This window comes from Nelumbo nucifera, chromosome 1, assembly GCF_055504915.1.
Source record: "Nelumbo nucifera cultivar China Antique chromosome 1, China Antique-T2T, whole genome shotgun sequence".
NCBI classification, from domain to species: Eukaryota; Viridiplantae; Streptophyta; class Magnoliopsida; order Proteales; family Nelumbonaceae; genus Nelumbo; species Nelumbo nucifera.
The window spans coordinates 170,702,549-170,721,486 of record NC_142649.1 but is presented as its reverse complement, the minus strand read 5'-3'; the positions used below and the strand labels follow the sequence as shown (position 1 = coordinate 170,721,486).

The 18,938-nt window shown below is 40.2% G+C and overlaps 1 protein-coding gene across 2 annotated transcripts in view; it reads right to left on the bottom strand.

Annotated features, from left to right (window-relative positions):
- LOC104596506 (Metallopeptidase M24 family protein) overlaps window positions 1-18,938 on the bottom strand; it is a 33,699-nt gene that overhangs the window by 7,002 nt on the left and 7,759 nt on the right. For both annotated transcript variants that reach the window (XM_010257697.3, XM_088895225.1), the window contains 4 exons: window positions 18,315-18,466; window positions 16,104-16,294; window positions 5,736-5,844; window positions 5,501-5,655 (listed from right to left, as the gene is read on the bottom strand). In XM_010257697.3, coding sequence (XP_010255999.2) covers window positions 5,501-5,655; window positions 5,736-5,844; window positions 16,104-16,294; window positions 18,315-18,466 — 607 coding nt within the window. The remainder of the gene's footprint in view (window positions 1-5,500; window positions 5,656-5,735; window positions 5,845-16,103; window positions 16,295-18,314; window positions 18,467-18,938) is intronic.

The following is an 18,938-nucleotide window of genomic DNA, read 5'->3' as shown; positions in this document are numbered from 1 at the left end:
TTCCTTCCAGGGTCCTTGATATGAGATCTCCTTTTTCCCTTCTACACCCACGTGAGGACTTGTTTTCATTTCCCCTTAAGACATTCGGTTGTACCTGCTTTGTTCAGCTTCTCGTACCCCATCACTCCAAGTTCGAACCCAAAGCCTCCAAATGCATCTTCCTTGGTTATGCACAAACTCAAAAGGGTTATTGCTGCTATGATCCTGTCTCAGGGAGGAAGTTTGTCTCCATGGATGTCACTTTCTTTGAGGGGACACCCTATTATCCTCGGGTTTTCCCTCAGGGGGAGAGTAGTGAGAGTGGGGGTTTGAGTCCTTGTCTTCAGGGGGAGAGCAGTGAAAGTGGGGCAGTTCCTTTACCTATTCCATTGGGTGATGAGAGCTGCAATGGTGAGGGTGGTCAGAGGGATCAGGAGTTGAGGGTCTATCACAGGCGGTGCAGGTAGGTTGATCCTGATCATCAGCAGTCCAGGCCAGCTCCAATATCATCTATAGCTCCAAGTCCAGGTACTACAGTCCCAGGGCCCACAAAGACTTCCTCTATTGTTGCCATTTCACCTCCTACAGATCTTGACCTTCCGATTGCAATCCGTAAAGGGAAATGACATTGTACCACATCTACAACCCACTGTATTTCCCATTTTTTATCCTATGATCGCCTATCTCCTACCTACAGGTCCTACTTTAGTTCCATTTCCAATGTCCCTATTCCAAGAACAGTGCAAGAAGCCCTATCCGTCCCGGAATGGAAAGATGCAATGCAAGTTGAGATGGATGCCCTGTTGAAAAACAACACCTGGGAGGTAGTTGATCTGCCTAAAGGAAAGAAACCAGTTGGATGCAGATGGGTATTTACGGTGAAGCATAATGCAGATGGATCCATTGAGAGGTATAAAGCTCGGTTAGTTGCAAGAGGGTTTACACAAACTTATGGCATAGATTACCCGGAGACCTTTGCCCCGGTAGCCAAGATGACCACTATTCGAGTCCTATTATCCCTTGCAGCAAGTCACACTTGGCCTTTATACCAAATGGACGTGAAAAATGCTTTTCTGAATGAAGATCTGCAGAAAGAAGTTTACATGCGTTTGCCTCTTGGATTCTATGATGCAGAAACAGGTAAGAAGGTCTGCCGGCTCAACAAGGCTTTGTATGGTTTGAAACAGTCACCTAGGGCTTGGTTCGATAGATTCAGACTAGCCCTTGTGAAGTTTGGTTATGTACAGGCCCAGTCAGATCATACTTTATTCATCAAGAGGGTGGAGTCCTCCTTGACACTACTAGCAGTATATGTTGATGATATTGTGGACACAGGGAATGATAGCCATGAGATTGAGTCCCTTAAACAGCTCCTTCATCAAGAATTTGAGGTGAAAGACCTTGGTGTACTCCGGTATTTTTTGGGTATTGAGGTTGCTAGATCCAAACAAGGGATTTTTATCTCTCAGAGGAAATATGTCCTAGACCTGTTGGCAGAAACTGGAAAGTTAGGTGTCAAGCCTACAGATACACCAATTGAACAGAACCACAGGATTAGTGCAGAGAGTGGGGAGCTTCTTGAAGACAAAGTTATGTTCTAGCAATTGGTAGGAAAGCTTCTATATCTCTGCCTCACTCGGCGAGATATTACTTATGCTGTTAGTGCGGTCAGCCAGTACATGCATTCTCCTAGAACCACACATCTTCTTGCGGCAGAAAGAATCTTAGATTACTTGAAGAGATGCCCAGGTAGGGGTATACTGTTCAAGAACAACAACCACATGAAGGTGGAGGTCTATACGGATGCTGATTGGGTTGGGAGTATTGATGACAGAAGGTCTACCTCAGGATATTGTGCCCTTGTGGGAGGAAACCTTGTCTCCTGGAGAAGTAAGAAACAAAGTGTTGTCTCCCAGTCAAGTGCTGAAGCAGAATATAGGTCCATGGACAATGGAGTGGCTGAAATCCTATGGCTAAGATCTCTACTTGAGGAGTTGGGTATTGAGTATGAGAAGCCCCTGATGCTGTATTGTGATAATCAAGCAGCCATTAATATAGCACATAATCTAGTGCAACATGACAGAACCAAACACATTGAAGTTGACCACCATTTTGTACGAGAGAGGGTCTCATCTCAAGAAGTATGCCTCCCTTACATCACATCTAGTATGCAACAAGCAGACATCCTCACTAAAGCCATATCAAGAAAGAAGCTAGAAGCGGATCTATCCAAGTTGGGAATGATGAACATTTACTCCCAACTTGAGGGGGAGTGTAGAGAACATTGATGTGGGCCCACAGCTGTGGTCCCACTCTGTCCGTAGGGTAGAATGTATCTAGTCATAGCTGATGGTCAATTTACTATTTTGTTATTCTAGTTGTTATTTACTTTTCAGTTTTATATTGTTATGTGTTATGATGTAAACCCCAAGGGCAGATGTGTCCTTTCATGTAACTAGCATAACATATAAATATTAAATTGAAGTGGCGGCGGCAGAATATTGAGATTCTGTTCTTCTCCTCAAAGCCTGTGTTCTACTGCTCTCTCACCACTCTTTCTCCTCCTTCACTTTCTTTTCTCTTCGAACCTGAAGTTTATTAGTGATCAAGACTGATAGCAGTCTTGAACACCTACAAAGGGCATCATTTTAGGGGTATTTTAGGCCTTAGAATAGTCAAAATGTCCCATTTCCTAGTTAAATTCAATAATGTGACCTCTGAGGGTCTCTGTGCAAATCTTGTGCAGTTTTTGGGAAGCTGGTGTGAAATCCAACAGAGAGAGGGGGTGTTTTTGTGAAAAATTGAGCACAGGAGGGCGCCTCCTATTTGCTAAACCCAGAATGGTGCCCCTCCTATATTAGCATACTCCCCTCTCCCTAGCAAACCCTAGGGTGCCTCTCCACTCATTCTTTTCATCTCTAACAAACCCTAGCCGCCCCTAACTGCTAAATCCTCACCTTTCATTCCTTCCTAACATCTAATCTCCACCCTCCATTCTAGGGCACCCTCTTTTGAGTGCATTCTAACCCTAGGGCGCCACCTAACTTCTAATCCTCATCATTCAGCCTTTAGCCACTAGACCTCAGCCCTCTATTTCACTCTCTATCTCAGCCATTCACCCTAGGGCGCCACCCACTCCTTTTAATCTCCACCTTTCAGCCCTAGGCACCTAAATCTCCACCATCCAATTCTGGACGCCCAAATCTCAGCCCTACACAATATTGGGCGTCCTCTCCTTCTCTTCTCAGCCTTAGGATCACCATAGAACAATCCTAACCCTTCATTCTAAACCCTAGGGCGCCCATATTTCTGCTAAAACCCAGCTGCCGCCCCCCTCTCTCTAATCCCAGTTTTATCCACCCTTCTCTATAAAAAGGACCCAATGGGGTCCTGAGAAGGGGTTGTATTCTACCCCGAGGTAAGACGGAAGGTTGTTCTTGAGAAGTTCAAGGGTAGAGGAAGAGGAGAACGCCCAGGCAAGAGGAGGGGTTCTTGCTTGCAGTTCGCCTAGCCACTACTACCACCTCTAGATTCGGATCCCAACCAATTTTCCATTAGTTTTAGATTTACTTTCCATTCCTTAATTTCCAATTCTTATTTTTATTTATGCAATTTACTTTTATCTAGTTTAATTTTTGTCTTCCTTTCTGTAGATCTGAAATTTGGCTAGATAAGATGGAAGGCCTAGCTCGAAGAGTTCGAGGGTCAAAGGAAATTCGGCTACCTCTAACTGTGTTACAAACTTTCTATTTAGCTTATTTATTTATTTATTTATTTCTGTCATTTATTTATCTTTTTGCAAGTTTCACTTTCAACATTGTTAGAATTTTATGTTAATGGATTCCAGTTTAATTAATTAAATTTTGTGTTTCTGCAATCTCCAATCGTGTTATTTTGTCCGGATTGAAGTACATAACGATTTTTCCCTCGCTTCCCTATGGATATGACCCCTTTCTCACCACTAACTACGTTTGTAGTTATTTTGAGAATCGGAAAAATTTATAAATATTGAAACTTGTGTTCCGAAGTGGTTAACGACAACACACTTCCAGATACACCAGTTCTCTTCTCTCTTTGGTTGCAGTTGGACTCCCTCCTCGAGCGTGGTGAACCTCTTTGATCCAACTTTTTGCAGGGCAACCAATGGTTTGTGGAAGAATTATGTGGAGAGCCATTAGAGCTGCTGCATTGTGGTCAGTGTGGCAGGAAAGAAACAATAGGATCTTCAAACTTCAAAAGTAGTTGTAGATCCAAGGAAGAGGTTGTGGAAGGAGTAACTACCAAGGTTATCCATTGGTTGAAATCCTATGATCTTTTTAAGGATTTCTCAACTGAAGACATTTATAGAAGTTGGGATATTGTGGCATCTACTACTACTACTTCCAAAGCTATGATACAAGAAGTTTGGTCCCCACTGGCACAACAATGGGTAAAACTGAACTTTGATGGAAGCTCTATAGGTAATCCGGGCCCATTTGGTATAGGAGGTGTGTTCAAAGATAATGAAGGCAAGATAAAGGCTCTGTATTCTGGTCCAGTAGGAGTTGGAGATTCCTTAAGAGCGGAAATCTTGCCACTACATCAAGGTGTAAAACTGGCCAAACAATTGGGGATACAGCAGGTTGAGATAGAGGGAGACTCTAAATTGGTAATTGGGTGGATGCAATCAGGGCAGATGGGAATTTGGCAATATAGGCAGCTGATAAGGGAAATACCTAGCATAACAAGGGAGGTGGGTGTTTGTTTCAAGTGGGTAAGGAGATGAGCAAATGGTTTTGCTAACGCTCTAGCAAAACAAGGGACTGTAAGGGAGAGACTTTATTGGGCAGCTCTGTAATCTTTGATGTTTATTGGATCATCATTTTCTAATAAGAGTTGAATTCTGTATTTCAGCTTAACTTATCTCTAATGAAAGTTATCATTTCTGATAAAAAAATAAAAATAAATATTCAAGATGGGAAGTAAAATAGAGAAAAGCAAGGACGGAGTTGCTGTTTTATTTAATTAGAGAGAGAAAATGAAAAAAAAACAGAACCTTTTTATAATTCTATTCTTTCTTTCTTTATTTCTTTCTTCCTTTATTTCTTTCTTTCTTTCTTTTTCTCTCCTCAAAACCCTTTGATCTTTTAAATTTCAATAATAAAACACTAAAACAAAGTATACTGCTATATATATATATAGCATATAATAAAATGTATTAACACATACATTAATAAGATACAGCAATATAAATGATACTATAAAAGGTGCCTGCCTTGTCATTTTTGTCGCCTAGGCTGGTGCTTAGTCACCTAGAAGGGTGCCTAGTTGCTAAAAGTCAAGGCATTTGGGCGAGGCACCCAGCCAAGGGCGCCTAAGTGGACGCCTTGACAACTATGATATTTAGTATGCAGATGTAATTGATATTATATGTGAGGTTCACTGTCTAGCTATGGAGGAACATACTGTTTGACAACACTTTTACCAAGTGCAAGTGCATTTTATTACACACAGGCGCATCTGAGCAAAATGAAAATCTCACCTCAATCCGAATGCCAAAAGAATGGTCTTCATAATAGCCAGGTTCATTGCTAACAATCATGCCTTTCTGCAATGGAGTCATATTCCCAAATCGAAAGCTTATACTCTGAGGGCCTTCATGGACATTCAATGCTGCTCCTACACCGTGGCCAGTTCCTAACACATAGAGGAAGAAGAACCCAATGTCAATGCCAAAAGCTTTCTTTCATATCTCAAGATATGGTCATGAAGAGTACCATGCCGGTAATCAAGTCCAATCTTCCAAAGGGAAGAACGAGCAAATGCATCCAGTACAAAACCAGGAGTATTTTCAGGGAATACCGCCTGATCAAGAGCTATATGACCCTGTAATCCAGATCAAGTTAGAAATTACCATTACTTCAAAGTTTGAGAAGGCCAAACTGAATCACTTAGAATATTAGAAATAAAACAACTAATATGTCTTGATATCAACAAGATTCAGGATTGCAGAAATGGGAATCGACAAGTTTTGAGTGATAATATAACCTAATAACCTAATGACAAGAGCAGCAATTTTGTGGACTATATTGGAAGAAAGTAATTTCAGGTTGTTTAAGGAACAAAATAAGACCATGGAGGCAGTGATTGAAAGCACAACTGTGAAGGTGGTTCATTGGATCAAGACCATGGGAGTGTTCAAAACATTCTCAGTGGACAGCATTATGAGATAATGGAATGTAATTGCAGCATCCTCAACTTGTAGAAGCACAACCCAGCAGCAATGGATTTCATGAAGCAACACAAAAATTAAATTGAACTTTGATGAAGTATGCTTGGTAGCCCAGGGCCTTCTGGGTACAAAGTGTTAGAGATAATAAAGATAGTTTCTTGGTTTTGTATTCAGGACCAATTGGCTATAAAGGATCATTAAGGGCAGAGATAGCATCTGTATTGCATGGTCTGACATTAGCCATGCAACAAAGTTACAAAAAAAAAATAATAATAATTGAGATAGAAGAAGATTCCAAATTTGTGGTATGCTGGTTGAACAACAGCAAGGAGCTTGGGTCTATAGACAAATGTTGAGGGAAATTAGCAAGGGAGATGGAAGCTACCTTCAAGTGTGTGAAAAGAATGTCAAACTGTTTTGCTGATACTTTAGCAAAACAAGGGGTCAATAGGGAGCAAATTTTCTCTAAGAGAAAAGGGTACTTATCTTTCAGTGATAGAAAGACATTGATTAGATCAACCCTCTCCAACCTGCCTTTCTATTACATGTCAAGTTTTAAGCTTCTGGTAGGTGTGAGCAGGAACGTAGAGAAGACAATGAGAGATTTTCTTTGGGATCCAGGGGAAGTTAAGAGGGATCATAGGATCAGTTGGGAAGTGGTCAGTAGAGGCAAAAATGTAAGGGGTTGGGATTTGGGAATAGGTAATATACATAGGAGGAACTTAGCTATTTTGGGGAAATGGCCAGAGAATGTTGCAGATTAGGACAAACTATGGACAAAGGTGATAGTGAGCATTCACGAGCTTTTGGATAACGGTTGGGATGTTTGAGCCAAGGTTCAAAATTTCGATACATATTGGGCTGTATCATCCAATATGTATCGTAATGTAGGCTTCCCGATATGCCCCTACATGGAGTGTTTCTAGGTCTAACCTGATTCAAGGGGTAGATGGGCCTTAAATTGACCCCTCTAAACCAGGTTGGAAAAAAAAAACTAAAAAAAAGGATGCAAAGGCATTTCAGACTGTATCGATATTTTGAACCTTGGTTAGAGCATCGGCAAGGGCAAGTCAAGCTTCTCCTTAAGGCCATCAATGTGGTATTACCACTTTTCATTCCTTTTATCAAATACAATCTTTGTAGTGCTAATTGTATTAAATTTTGGGAAAATGTATGGTTGAGGTCTTCCCCCTTGAAGGAACAATTTCTCTCACTTTTTGCACTCTCTTTTTAAAATTGAGCCTATTTCCAAATTTTTGGTTCCTCCAGCTTCGAGTAATGGCTTTAATTGGGATTTGGCTTTTGAAGGGGTATAAGAGATTCTGAACTTCAGAATGTACTCACTCTACTTGAACTGTTGAAAGAAGCCTTTTTTGATCCTTCTAAGGTTGATAAACGAATCTGGACTTGTACTCCTTTTGGTTCTTTCTCTTGTTCTTCCTTTTTCGAAGCCTTATCTCAACCTTCCTCTAGTTCTTTGCCTTCCTTTCCTACTAAGGAGGTATCATATAAGCCTATTCTACCTAGAGTTGGTGCTTTCTATTGGGAAGTTGTCCATGGGAAGATTAATACTTTTTTTTTTTTATCAATAACTCACAGATTTCATTAAAAAAGAGAGAAAAGATACAAGGGAACAATAAAGAGGAGATAACCTCTCTTATCTCCCCCATCCAAACAAGAAGACAAGGGAAAAAAATTACAAGATGGCCCAAAATAAAGAGTCCCTAGTTGCCCCACTATTTAGCTAACCCATCACTCCATCAGCAAAGGAGTTAGCATTTCTTTTAACCCAACTCATCTTCACCTCAATATTCTTAGTCAACCAATTGAATTTCCTCTTCTCATTGATGTAGTTCCAAAAATTAGTTGTATCATTTTTGAGCCAATCCACTACCAGTTTAGAGTCACCCTCTATGACCAATTTGGTGATGTTCAGTTCAAGCGCCCTTTGAGTTCCTTCGCTAACAGTTGAAATCTCAGCTCTGAGAGAATCACCCACTCCTATTGGTCCCGAAAAGAGAGCAACTACCAGAAGATTAATACTTGTGACTTGCTTCAAAGAAAACGACCAAAGTGGTGTTTATCCCCTCACGGGTGTATCTTATGTAAGGTAATGGTGAGAGTTGCCATCACTTATCTCTTGTTCTTTCACTACTTTTATTTGGGAATGGTCTTTTTCCTTGTTTGGGTGCAAGTAGTGATTTAAAAAGAGACTAGAGGTCTTAAATGCTTGAAAATGTTTTATATGTTTGATTTTATTTTTAAATTCTCATTTGAATATGCTTTACATAATTACATCTTATGTTTATGTATTTTAATTTTAGATAATAGGTTTTGTAAAACATTATTTTAAAATTTAAGTTTATATTTTTTATTAATATTATGTTTAGTATTTTTTTTATTTTCTGACATTTTTTATTTTTAGCATTTTTTTTTATAATTTTGTGCCTTGCTTCAAAAAGGCACGCGCCTCGCCTTAAAACGGCCCAAAGGAGATCTTACGTGGAGGTGCTGAGATCTAATAGCGGGCCATCTCGTGCCCAATTTACAAAGGAAGCTGGAAAGGTTGAGTTGGGTTCTCATAATCTGGCCCAATTGCTCAATCTGGGTCTTAAGATTCAAGTTGGGTCATGTGACCCTTTAAAAGCTCATGTGCATAGGTCCTGTGCGCCTCTGGGAGGCGATTTTTGTGGTCTATCATTGTCCCCATCGACCTCTGTTCATTCGTCTCTCCCCCAAATGAAGCTTCAGTGGAGGTCGGCTGCTGAAGAGAACTCCACGACCCCTGAAAAGCCAAATTCTCGTTACAATAGGGTCTCGTAAGGAGACTCTGAAGATGATTCAGACTGGGAGGTTTTGAGAGATGTGAAAGAGGAAGAAGGAGATCAGCCATCGAGTATAGGCAGCATCAACTCAACAAAGGCCTGTAACTTCATAGATTTCGAAGCTTTTGGAACTGAATTGCTCTTTAATGAAGAAGCTAGTACGGAAATTCTGGAGCTACAGGAATCGGGGGATGGTGACTCTATTGTGGGAAGTGGGAGGCCTTTAGGTGATCCTCAGAGAGAGGAGAAAGTAGAAACAAATCAAGAACAAAGGCAGGGTAGCGGGTTTGAGGAGATGGGTATCCACTGCAAACCAACTATGGAACCACGTGAGGAACAGCTCCCCCCAACTGCGCAGGTGGCTACTGAACCTGAACTCGAACCGTCAGGGTTTGTATTTGGAGTAATCGATGAAAACTAGAATCAGGATCAGGGAGTTTCTTCCCCCCTTCCTCTCATTCCAATTCTTTCTTCCTCCCCATTTTACTGTCAAAAATTCAACTGATATTGATCCTTGTAGTAATCATCGGCCTTTGGATTTTGCAGCTCCAGTTGTTGAAACTTCACCAGTGGCGGATAATGACCCATGTGCGGCAGTAAAAGAAGTTGGGGGAGGAGATAAAGACAAGGAGGAGGAACAAATCCTAAAAATTATTCAAGTGATGGAATCTGAGAAGGAAGTAGGGGAAAATGAAACTATTGTAGGCACAGAAGAAAAGGGAAAAGAATTTAGTGTGTTAGATGAGAGAAAAGATGAATGCAGAGAATCACCCAAACTATAAAAGGAAAGGAACAAAAAGAAGCCAAAGGGAAGGTCTATCTTAGAAAGTAGGCAGAAGATGACAAAAAAAAGAAAGAGGAGAATGAATGTGGTGGAAAAGCTAGCCTATGGAGTATCCTATGAGAAGACTGTAAATAGAAAGAGGGAGAAGAAAAGAGGAGACTAGGAATTGGAAATAAGAATGGGCCTAGAAAACAAGTGGAATGAAGATTCTTTGTTGGAATGTAAGAGGGTTAGGGAGTGCAAAGAAGAGGAGAATTGTCAGGAATGTGATAAGAACAGAGAGACCGGTAATAGTCATGATACAGGAAACAAAACTTTCGGATTTGGATGGAAGATGGATAAGAAGTATCTGCAGTAGCAGGGGTCTAAGTTGGTCTTTTGCCCCGTCTTGGGTGCCTCGGGTGGGATCCTTACAATTCGGAAGAATGAGGAAGTTGACTGTCAAGAGGAATTGATAGGACAATAATCAATATCAATAAAAGCCAAGAGGATGAGTGAAGATAGAATATCATGCCCTTTTGTCAGTTTTATTTGGAATTGGTTTACTTCCCTTTTTGGGTGCAGGTGGTCTTCTCCTGACCGGATGGAAGGTTTATTCAACCTTAATGGTTTTAGTGGTAAGACAAGGAGGGGAAGGATTCTTTGGAGGTGCACTAGAGCAGCAATACTTTGGACCATTTGGGAGGAAAGAAATGATAGAATATTTGAAAGTAAAGAAAAATGCAAGGAAGCTTTAGTGGAAACAATAACATTGAGGGTGGCACATTGGGTAAAAAGTTTAAAGCTGTTTTCAGATTTTAAAAATTGAAGACTTTTTTAGGATTTGGGGGCTTATTGCTGCTTCATCACCTATGAGGCGACAGGTTTGTGAGACCTGGTCCCCTCCATCAGAGGGTTGAAAGAAGCTGAATTTTGATGGGAGTTGTGTGGGTAACCCAGGCCCTTCAGGTATTGGGGGAGGCCATTAGAAATGAAAATGGTTCCATTATTGCTCTGTTCTCCGATCCTGTGGAGGAGGGTGATGTAGCTAGGGCAGAGTTTCTAGCTGCAGTATATGGGGTTGAGAAGGCCAAAGAGCTGGGGATTAATAGATTGATCATCGAGGGAGACTCAAAAACTGTGATAAAATGGTTGCAAAAAGGGGAAGGAGTGACCTGACAACTGAAGAATGATTTCAGAAGGTTCAAATGGATGTCAAGGAATATGTCTATTCATGTGGGTTGGGTTAGGAGATCGGCCAACAATTTGGCTAATAGCTTAGCAAAGCAAGGGGTTCAAAGAACAGATATGTTTTGGGCACATCTTAATTAATGAAACTTTTCAGAATTATTGATAAAAAAAAGGATGAGTGATGGAAGGGATTGGGTGTTGAGTAATGTGTATGGCCCGAACTCATATAGAGAGAGGGATACATTCTGGGGAGAGCTAGCTACAGTGAGGGGCCTTTGGGAAGGTTCATGGTGTTTGGGAGGGGATTTCAATGTAATAAGGTATGTAAATGAGACAAACAACCCCAATCAGTCCATAACAAGTATGAGACACTTCAATTCCTTGATTGAGTCCCTAGAACTAAGAGAACCTACCTTGCTACAAGCCTCTTTCACCTAGTCAAATCTTCAAGAAAATCAAGTGTGCTCAAAACTGGATAGGTTCCTTTTCTCCATTGATTGGGAAGAGTTGTGGGGAAACATAACACTGAAAGCCCTGCCTAGAGTAACCTCTGACTAAACCTATTCATGGGTCAGTCCTAGCCGGGCTCAGGCCGGGCTTTTGCTCTTCATTAACAGGATTTTTTCAGGCCCGAGCCCGAAGACCAACCTAACAGAGGCTGAAATGCATGATTTGTACAATGTTGAGAAATGCAGGACTCGCCACCGGAGAGAGGGGCGACTGAATTCACTGGTGGCGCGGCTGGCGCCGGTGCCTAAGTTTGCTGGTGCTTGAGTTCGTTGGTTCCAAAGAACATGCAACAATGCGTGAGAATGAGAACTGCAAGAGAGACAAGAGAGAGGACCGGTGGCGAGAAAGAGAGAGAGAGAGAGAGAGAGAAGACTCACTGCCGGAGAGAGAGACGATCGGTGCTTGGGCTCGCCTGTCGCCTCTAAGACTGAGAACAGTGACTGCCTGCCTGGGTTTGCGCCGATTTTTAAGAGTGAGAGTTATGAGAGAAGATAAAAGATGAAAAGAGGGAATAGGAAAGGGTTAATCGACTAGGGTTTACAATAAAATACAAAATGTTGGGTCGGGCTTTTGTGACAAATCTCAAGCCCGACTCGTAAAATAGTCGGGCTCGGGCTTTTAGGCCCGAGGTCAAGCCCGCGGACTAAAATCCATGCGCAATCCCGTCCGGGGGTCAGGCTGGACCGGGCCGGCCCGTCGAGCTACCCGGCCCATGAACATGTCTACCTCTGACCACTGCTCCCTAAGTCTCTACCAAGAAAACCTTATTGGAGGCCCCACACCTTTTAGATTTGAGAATATGTGGCTAGAAGTTCCAATATTGGTGGTCAGAAGGTGGAATATGGGCCAGAGAGAAAGTGGTGAGATTCTCCAAAATATTGAAAAGATTGAAGGAAAAGGTCAATGAGTGGAATAAAGAGGAATTTGGAAAACTCGAGGTCATAAAGGAGGAATTAGCCAAGAAAATAGAGGAAGTGGACCAAAAGGAGGCCCGGAAAGAGTGTGGGCTAGAGGATAGATCTAAAAGATGGAACTTAAAAGTGCAACTAGAGGAGATCCTGAGGAAAGAAGAAATTTCTTGGAGACAAAATCTAGGTGTAAATGGCTTCTGGAGGGGGATGGAAATACCAGATTTTCCCACTCCCTAGCAAACGGGAGAAGATAGAAAAACCAAATCTCCAGTAATAGAGGTGGAGGAAAGAGTAGTAAACTCAAAGGAGGAAATTGAAAGGTGCTTTGTGGATCATCTCAAGTCAATTCTTGCCTCCTCTGTTGAAAGCAATTTGGAATTGGGAGAATTACAGTGGGACAGAGTGCCAGAATATGAAGCTTCCCTCCTAGAAAGAGCTTTCAGTGTAGAGGAGGTACATGAAGCAATTTTCTCGATAGATAGATTTAAAGCTCTGGGGCTGGATGGTTTTTCAATAGCTTTCTATCAGGATTGTTGGGAAATTTTGAAAGATGATTTAATGGATGTATTTGTGGAGTTCTATAAAAAAGGGGATTTATCGCCAAGAGCAAATGCAACTTTTATTGCTTTAGTGCCAAAAAAGAAAGAGGCCAAAACCCCTAAGGATTACAAACCGATAAGTCTTGTGGGTAGCTTGTATAAGATCTTTGCTAAAGTCCTGGTTGGTCAATTGAAGACTGTCCTGCCCTTTGTTATCTCTTAGAACCAAGGAGCTTTTGTAGAAGGGAAACAAATTGTGGATCAAATCTTAGTGGCAAATGAATGTGTGGCAGCTAAGAAAAAACAAGGTGGCAAAGGTTTGATTTGTAAATTGGACCTAGAAAAAGCTTATGATATGGTGGATTGGTCCTTCCTATTGAATCTCATGGAAAATGTGGGTTTAGGTGAAAGATGGAGACTATGGATTAAATGATGTATTAGCTCGGCACATTTTTCTATCATGATGGATGGGGTAGCAAAGGATTTCTTCCAGGCTAAAAGAGGACTCAGACAGGGTGATCCCTTATCCCCATTCTTATTCACCTTTGTGGCTGAGGTCTTGAGTAGACAAATCATCAAGGCTGACCAAGATAATCAGTTTAAAGGATGGAGGATTGGTAGTTTAGAAGTGGTGGTTTCTCACTTGCAATTTGCTGATGATACAATCATTTTTTGTGAAAGTTGTAATGAATCCAGTTTAAGGAATCTGAAAAGTTTGTGGACAAGTTTCAATAGGCCTCCAAACTAAAAGTGAATTGGGGAAAAAGCTGTGTAGCTGGAATAAACATTCGGAAGGGGGACATCTAAGCCATGGCAAATTTGCTAGAATGTGAAGTGAAAAGCTGGCATCTAGAATACTTAGGTATGCCCTTGGGGGGAAATCCAAAAGCTGAAAGTTGGCAATGTGGATGAGAAATTATATTTCCTTGGGGGGAAGAATCACCTTGATAAAATCTACCCTAGCAAACCTGCCCACTTATTTCCTCTCCACCTTTAAGATCCCGGTGAAAATAGTTAGGAAGTTAGAGAAGATTATGAGGGATTTTTTGTGGGGACCTGACGATGAAAAGAATGATCATTTAGTGAAGTGGGAGCAAGTTTGTTACCCTAAGGAGCAGGGTGGCCTAGGTATAGGGAACATATTAAAGAAAAATAAGGCCCTTCTAGGGAAATGACTATGGAGATTCCCTTGTGAAGAAGATAGGTTGTGGCACAGGATCATTAAAAGCATTCATGGTGAAGCAGATAATGGATGGGATGCAAAACTAGCTTCCAATGCAGCTCCAAATTCCCCCTAGAAGGAAATCTTTGAGGTACTACCAACCTTTCTTCAATTTATCCGGCTTGATGTTGGGTGTGGCAATAAAGCATTGTTCTGGGTGGCAAGACCTTTGGGTTGGGGATTTGCCTTTTATGGTTAAATTCCCGGACTTCTACTCCTTATCAAACCTTAAAAACAAACCTGTTGCTAGGATTGGCATGCTTTCAAACTTGGGTATCTGATGAGTTTCTGCTCACCTCAGGAGTCTCTTCAAGGGAGACCCTTCCTCCTACGTAGAAATGATGAGAAAAGAGAGAGAGAGAGAGAGGAGTGGATTCAATTTTCATGCTTCATTCATTCGGCCAACCCATATTTATAATGGTTTTGGTTACAAAATATCTCAACAAACTCTGAGTTCTAACGAATTCATGTAGAGGGACCAGCTGACGTGTTGCTTGTTGCAGTTGGGTGTTGTAACTGCTTGAGTGCGTTCTTCCTCATGTAAGTGCAAGTGAGTGGAGGTCTGGGCCTTGGTTCCAATCAATATCTCTTGGGACTTTGGCTTCAGAAGAGGGTTGAGGATAAAATGAATGTGAGTCCCTAGTGCTTTTGATCTCAACCCCTGAGAAGGTCTATTTAGACCAATCTATAGTTGATAGTAGAATCTGGTCCCCAACTCCTGATGGTTTATTTTCTTGTGCCTCTTTCTTTGGTTTGCTCACTCACTTTGATCCTTTGGGGGTGAACTTCCTAGTGAGAGAAATCTGGTATAAACCGATCCCTCCAAAAGTACAAGCTTCCTGTTGGGAAGTGTTCCTATGTGCTATAGAAAAGAAGGCCAAACAAATGCCTTACTCATGTGTGTGTCCTTTGTATGGATTGTAGTGAAACCCTACCCCACTTACTTTTATCCTGCTCTTTTGTTTATGGTATTTGAGATTTTGTTTGTTCTCTCTTTGGATGTAGATGGGCTCCCACACAAGATGTGGTAAGTCTATTCAGCCCCTCCTTCCTGAGGCAACAGAACAAAAGAGGAAAGTGCTTATGGAAGGCAGCATGAGTTGGCTACAGTATGGACCATATGGGAGGAAAGAAATCAAAGACTTTTCTCTGAAAAAAAGTAAATCAAAGGAGGAAGTTATTGAAGCCATAAAAATCAGAACTGAACATTGGGTGATGACCATGGAGTTATTCAAAAATTTCTCCACGAATGAGATTCTAAGAAGTTGGACTGAAGTAGCACAAACAGATGCACCCAAAGCAGTCGTAAGAGTGGAATGGAAGCCACCTGCACTGAACAAACTAAAACTAAACTTTGATGGGAGTTCTTTTGGTAACCCAGGAAGGGCAGGCATAGGGGGTGTGATTAGAAATCATCTGGGTGTGGTGGTGGCACTCTTCTCAGGACCAATAGGTATTGACTCAATACAGGTTGAATCTCTAGCTCTACTTCAAGGTCTAAAGATGGCTGAGCAGATTGGAACAACAAATTTAGAAATAGAAGGACCCTCACTACTGGTCATTTCTTGGACTAAAAACATCACATCAGCACCTTGGAAGCTCAAATTTATCTTCAGAGAAATTGACATACTTGCAAGGAGGCTCAACTCTCAGTTTGGTTGGGTCAAACGGAATGCAAATGGGATGGCGGATACCCTAGCAAAACAGGGGGAAAATAGTACTGGGAAGAACTGTAGCTGCTTGTATGTGTTTGCAGACTGGGTTAATGCATTACAGCAACCTATAACTATTGTAACTGTTTGTAACTTTTTCTCTGTTATTAATAAGAAATTTTTGCTGATAAAAAAAAAAAGACAACCACCACAGCCAACTTAGAATCAACTAAAATATCCAAAATACAATATACATTTCTAACTAAAAATATAGATTGACAGCAGTGCAAGATTTATTACCTGTAAAACTCGGGTGAAACATTCTTTTTGTCGTGAAGTAGGTTCACCGAAATGTACTGTCCTTGTTATGTCTGTTGTACCATCGATATATTGTGCACCACTATCTAATAGGAATAATTTATTAGCATCCACCACACTGCAGCTCTTGGGCTCTGGTTTGTAATGTATAATAGCACCATTTCCACCAGAAGCTGGAAAAAAAAAAGGAAAAAAAAAACTACTCATGGTTTCTGAAGTGGAATAAAAGGAGGTTTAAATGCATTAAACTTTACTTGTTTTTAGACTCCCTTCCCTTCTCCAGTAAGGAATACAAATAACTAACCAAAAACTTCTAAGTATTATCGTCGTCACCCAAGCCTTATCCCAACTATATGGGATCAGCTACATGAATCCTGTTTCACCATTCCATTTTGTTTAATGCCATATCCATTGTTAAATTATTAGCACTTAAATCATTTCTCACTATTTAACCCATGTTCTTTTTGGTTTACCCCCTATGGCCCTACCCTTTGTAGCCCCTTCAACTTGCAACAGATCACTTCTTATGGGTGCTGTCAAAGGTCTCCCAAAAAACTTCTAAGCATATAAGTAATTAATATAAATTCCAACATTCACTTTATCAAGGAAAATTGTGGAACCCAATAGACTTATACCATGAGGTAATGAATATGTGACATGAAATGAAATACCATATAAACATTAGAGGTTTAGTCAACCAAGGTCTGTCAGTATTTTTACCGTCAGTCCAACTGTTGGTAAACTGAAAAAGAAACAAAAAAAAAAGGAAAATATGTATCAAACAGAATAACCTACTAAGTTCTGCAAGAAAATGGTTTATTCTATGAGAAGTATATCTCCTTAGGCTCCCTTTATTTTTGCTGTAAATAAAAAGGAAATATGAGTGGTTAAATAATTAAGAATGAAAACTTTACAATACAAATATTTACTTTGCATCTGCTTTCTGATATTGTTTGTTTCTTTTTCTTTCTTTCCATTTTTCTTCGAGAATTAGGAAAAAAACTAAGTAAAAGAAACATTTATAGTCTTTTTTTTTACATCCAAAATCCCAATAAAAATAGTTTCAATTAGTTTCTAATAAACCCCCTTGTCTACCTTTCACTAAAGAAAGAATTACGCTTCAGTAAGAATGAAAAAAAAAGCATCCTCCCTTAGAAGAATATAATCCACATGAATTATTTGATAGCAAAAACATAGTCCAAACTGTATACCAACATTCAGATTGGCAAACCAGATTGGCAAACCAGATATCAACATGACTATCCAGCCTATTGAGCTGATAAAAAATAAATAAAAAAGTATCTCACTTTTTGAAAATGGTAAATAATGGCAACAGTGGTCATTATTTAATGAAAGCTAATCATCATAGTACCATCGCTATAGCACCATATCATATAACGTGTTTCCTTTTTTTGACCATCATTATCTAAGCCTTGTCCCAACTATATTGGTTGGCTACATGAATCCTGTTCAACCATTCTGTTTCAGTTCAGATGTTTTCCTTTTTGATAACTGATCAAAATTTCACTAATATATTATTATGTATAGACTATACAGTTGTACAAAAAGGCAGAAACAGTAACACTCAGAAAAGACCTTTACCCTTTGGACCAGAGTGTTATACCAGTTAAATAAAAATTTGGCCCTTTCAAGCCAAAAATTTCTTTCAAAGACAAAGTCATAAGGAAACTGCTAGCATTTGTACAATAATCCCTTTAAAGTTTCATAGAATCACCAAAATATCTGACTCAGAATTAAAGGGACCATCACCACCACCACCACAAGATAAAAAAAAAAAAAAGCTCGGAGAAAGCCCTTTTGTTCTACAATAATTGGATATAGTGATTGCACAAGCAGATCATCATCTTGATCTTGGTCAAAAATAAATTGGAAGTTATTTGTGCCCAATTTCACTGGTATTTTACCCTGATAAAGGGTAGATCCATGAGATCAATTTTTACCATTCAACTTGAAACAAAGCAACCAAAATTAATAGATGGGAACTTTTTTGTTACCCCTCATACATCAAATAATGGAGCCTAAGAGGCACCAGAAATTAAAGGTTTTTATCAATTGTTCCCCCAAACCTGTAAGAAATATGCTGCTAACTGGAAAAAGAAGAGGCGACACTTCATGTTCAAAGTGAATGTGCTAAAAAGGAAGAAAACATTTTTTTTTTTGCATTAAACATACCACTAATAGTATCAAAACTTGTATCCATAAAACCAGCCTGCTTTGCCCGGAATTCAAGAAGTTTGTCTGCAACTTGTACTTCTGTAAGTACCACATTATTATGAATTTCCTCCTCTAGCCAAGCCCAAAACTGTGACAGCGCAGCTGCATCCCTGAAGGGAAGTGGAAAAGAAAATACTTATAAGATGCTCAAAAGATCCTTTTCTTGTTGGTGGTGCCATAGATAATTTAACCAAAAGCTATTTAATTAGATATGACCAAAAGTTATAAACATATGGTCAAACCATTGAATCTGAAAGCCAAGAATAGCCATTTATTCTTGTTCGCTATATTGAAAGTAAGATCAAATTACAGACACTGCTGAGAATCATTCTTATCCCCCAAATTCTAGGAAAAGATGCTCAGTCTTGGACAAGGTATCATGAGAAAGGAACATTGAATATGGTGCAACCACTTTAAATTTCCAATCTTTAATTTCTTATTTGCTATGTATTTTATGTTATTAATGTAGTTAGGGCTGTCAATGGACTCCAAAAGTCCAATACCCGATTCAATAACCGATCCTATTATCCCACATTTGGATGTTAGAACTTGCATCCAATTAATATCAGTTCAGATGCAGAT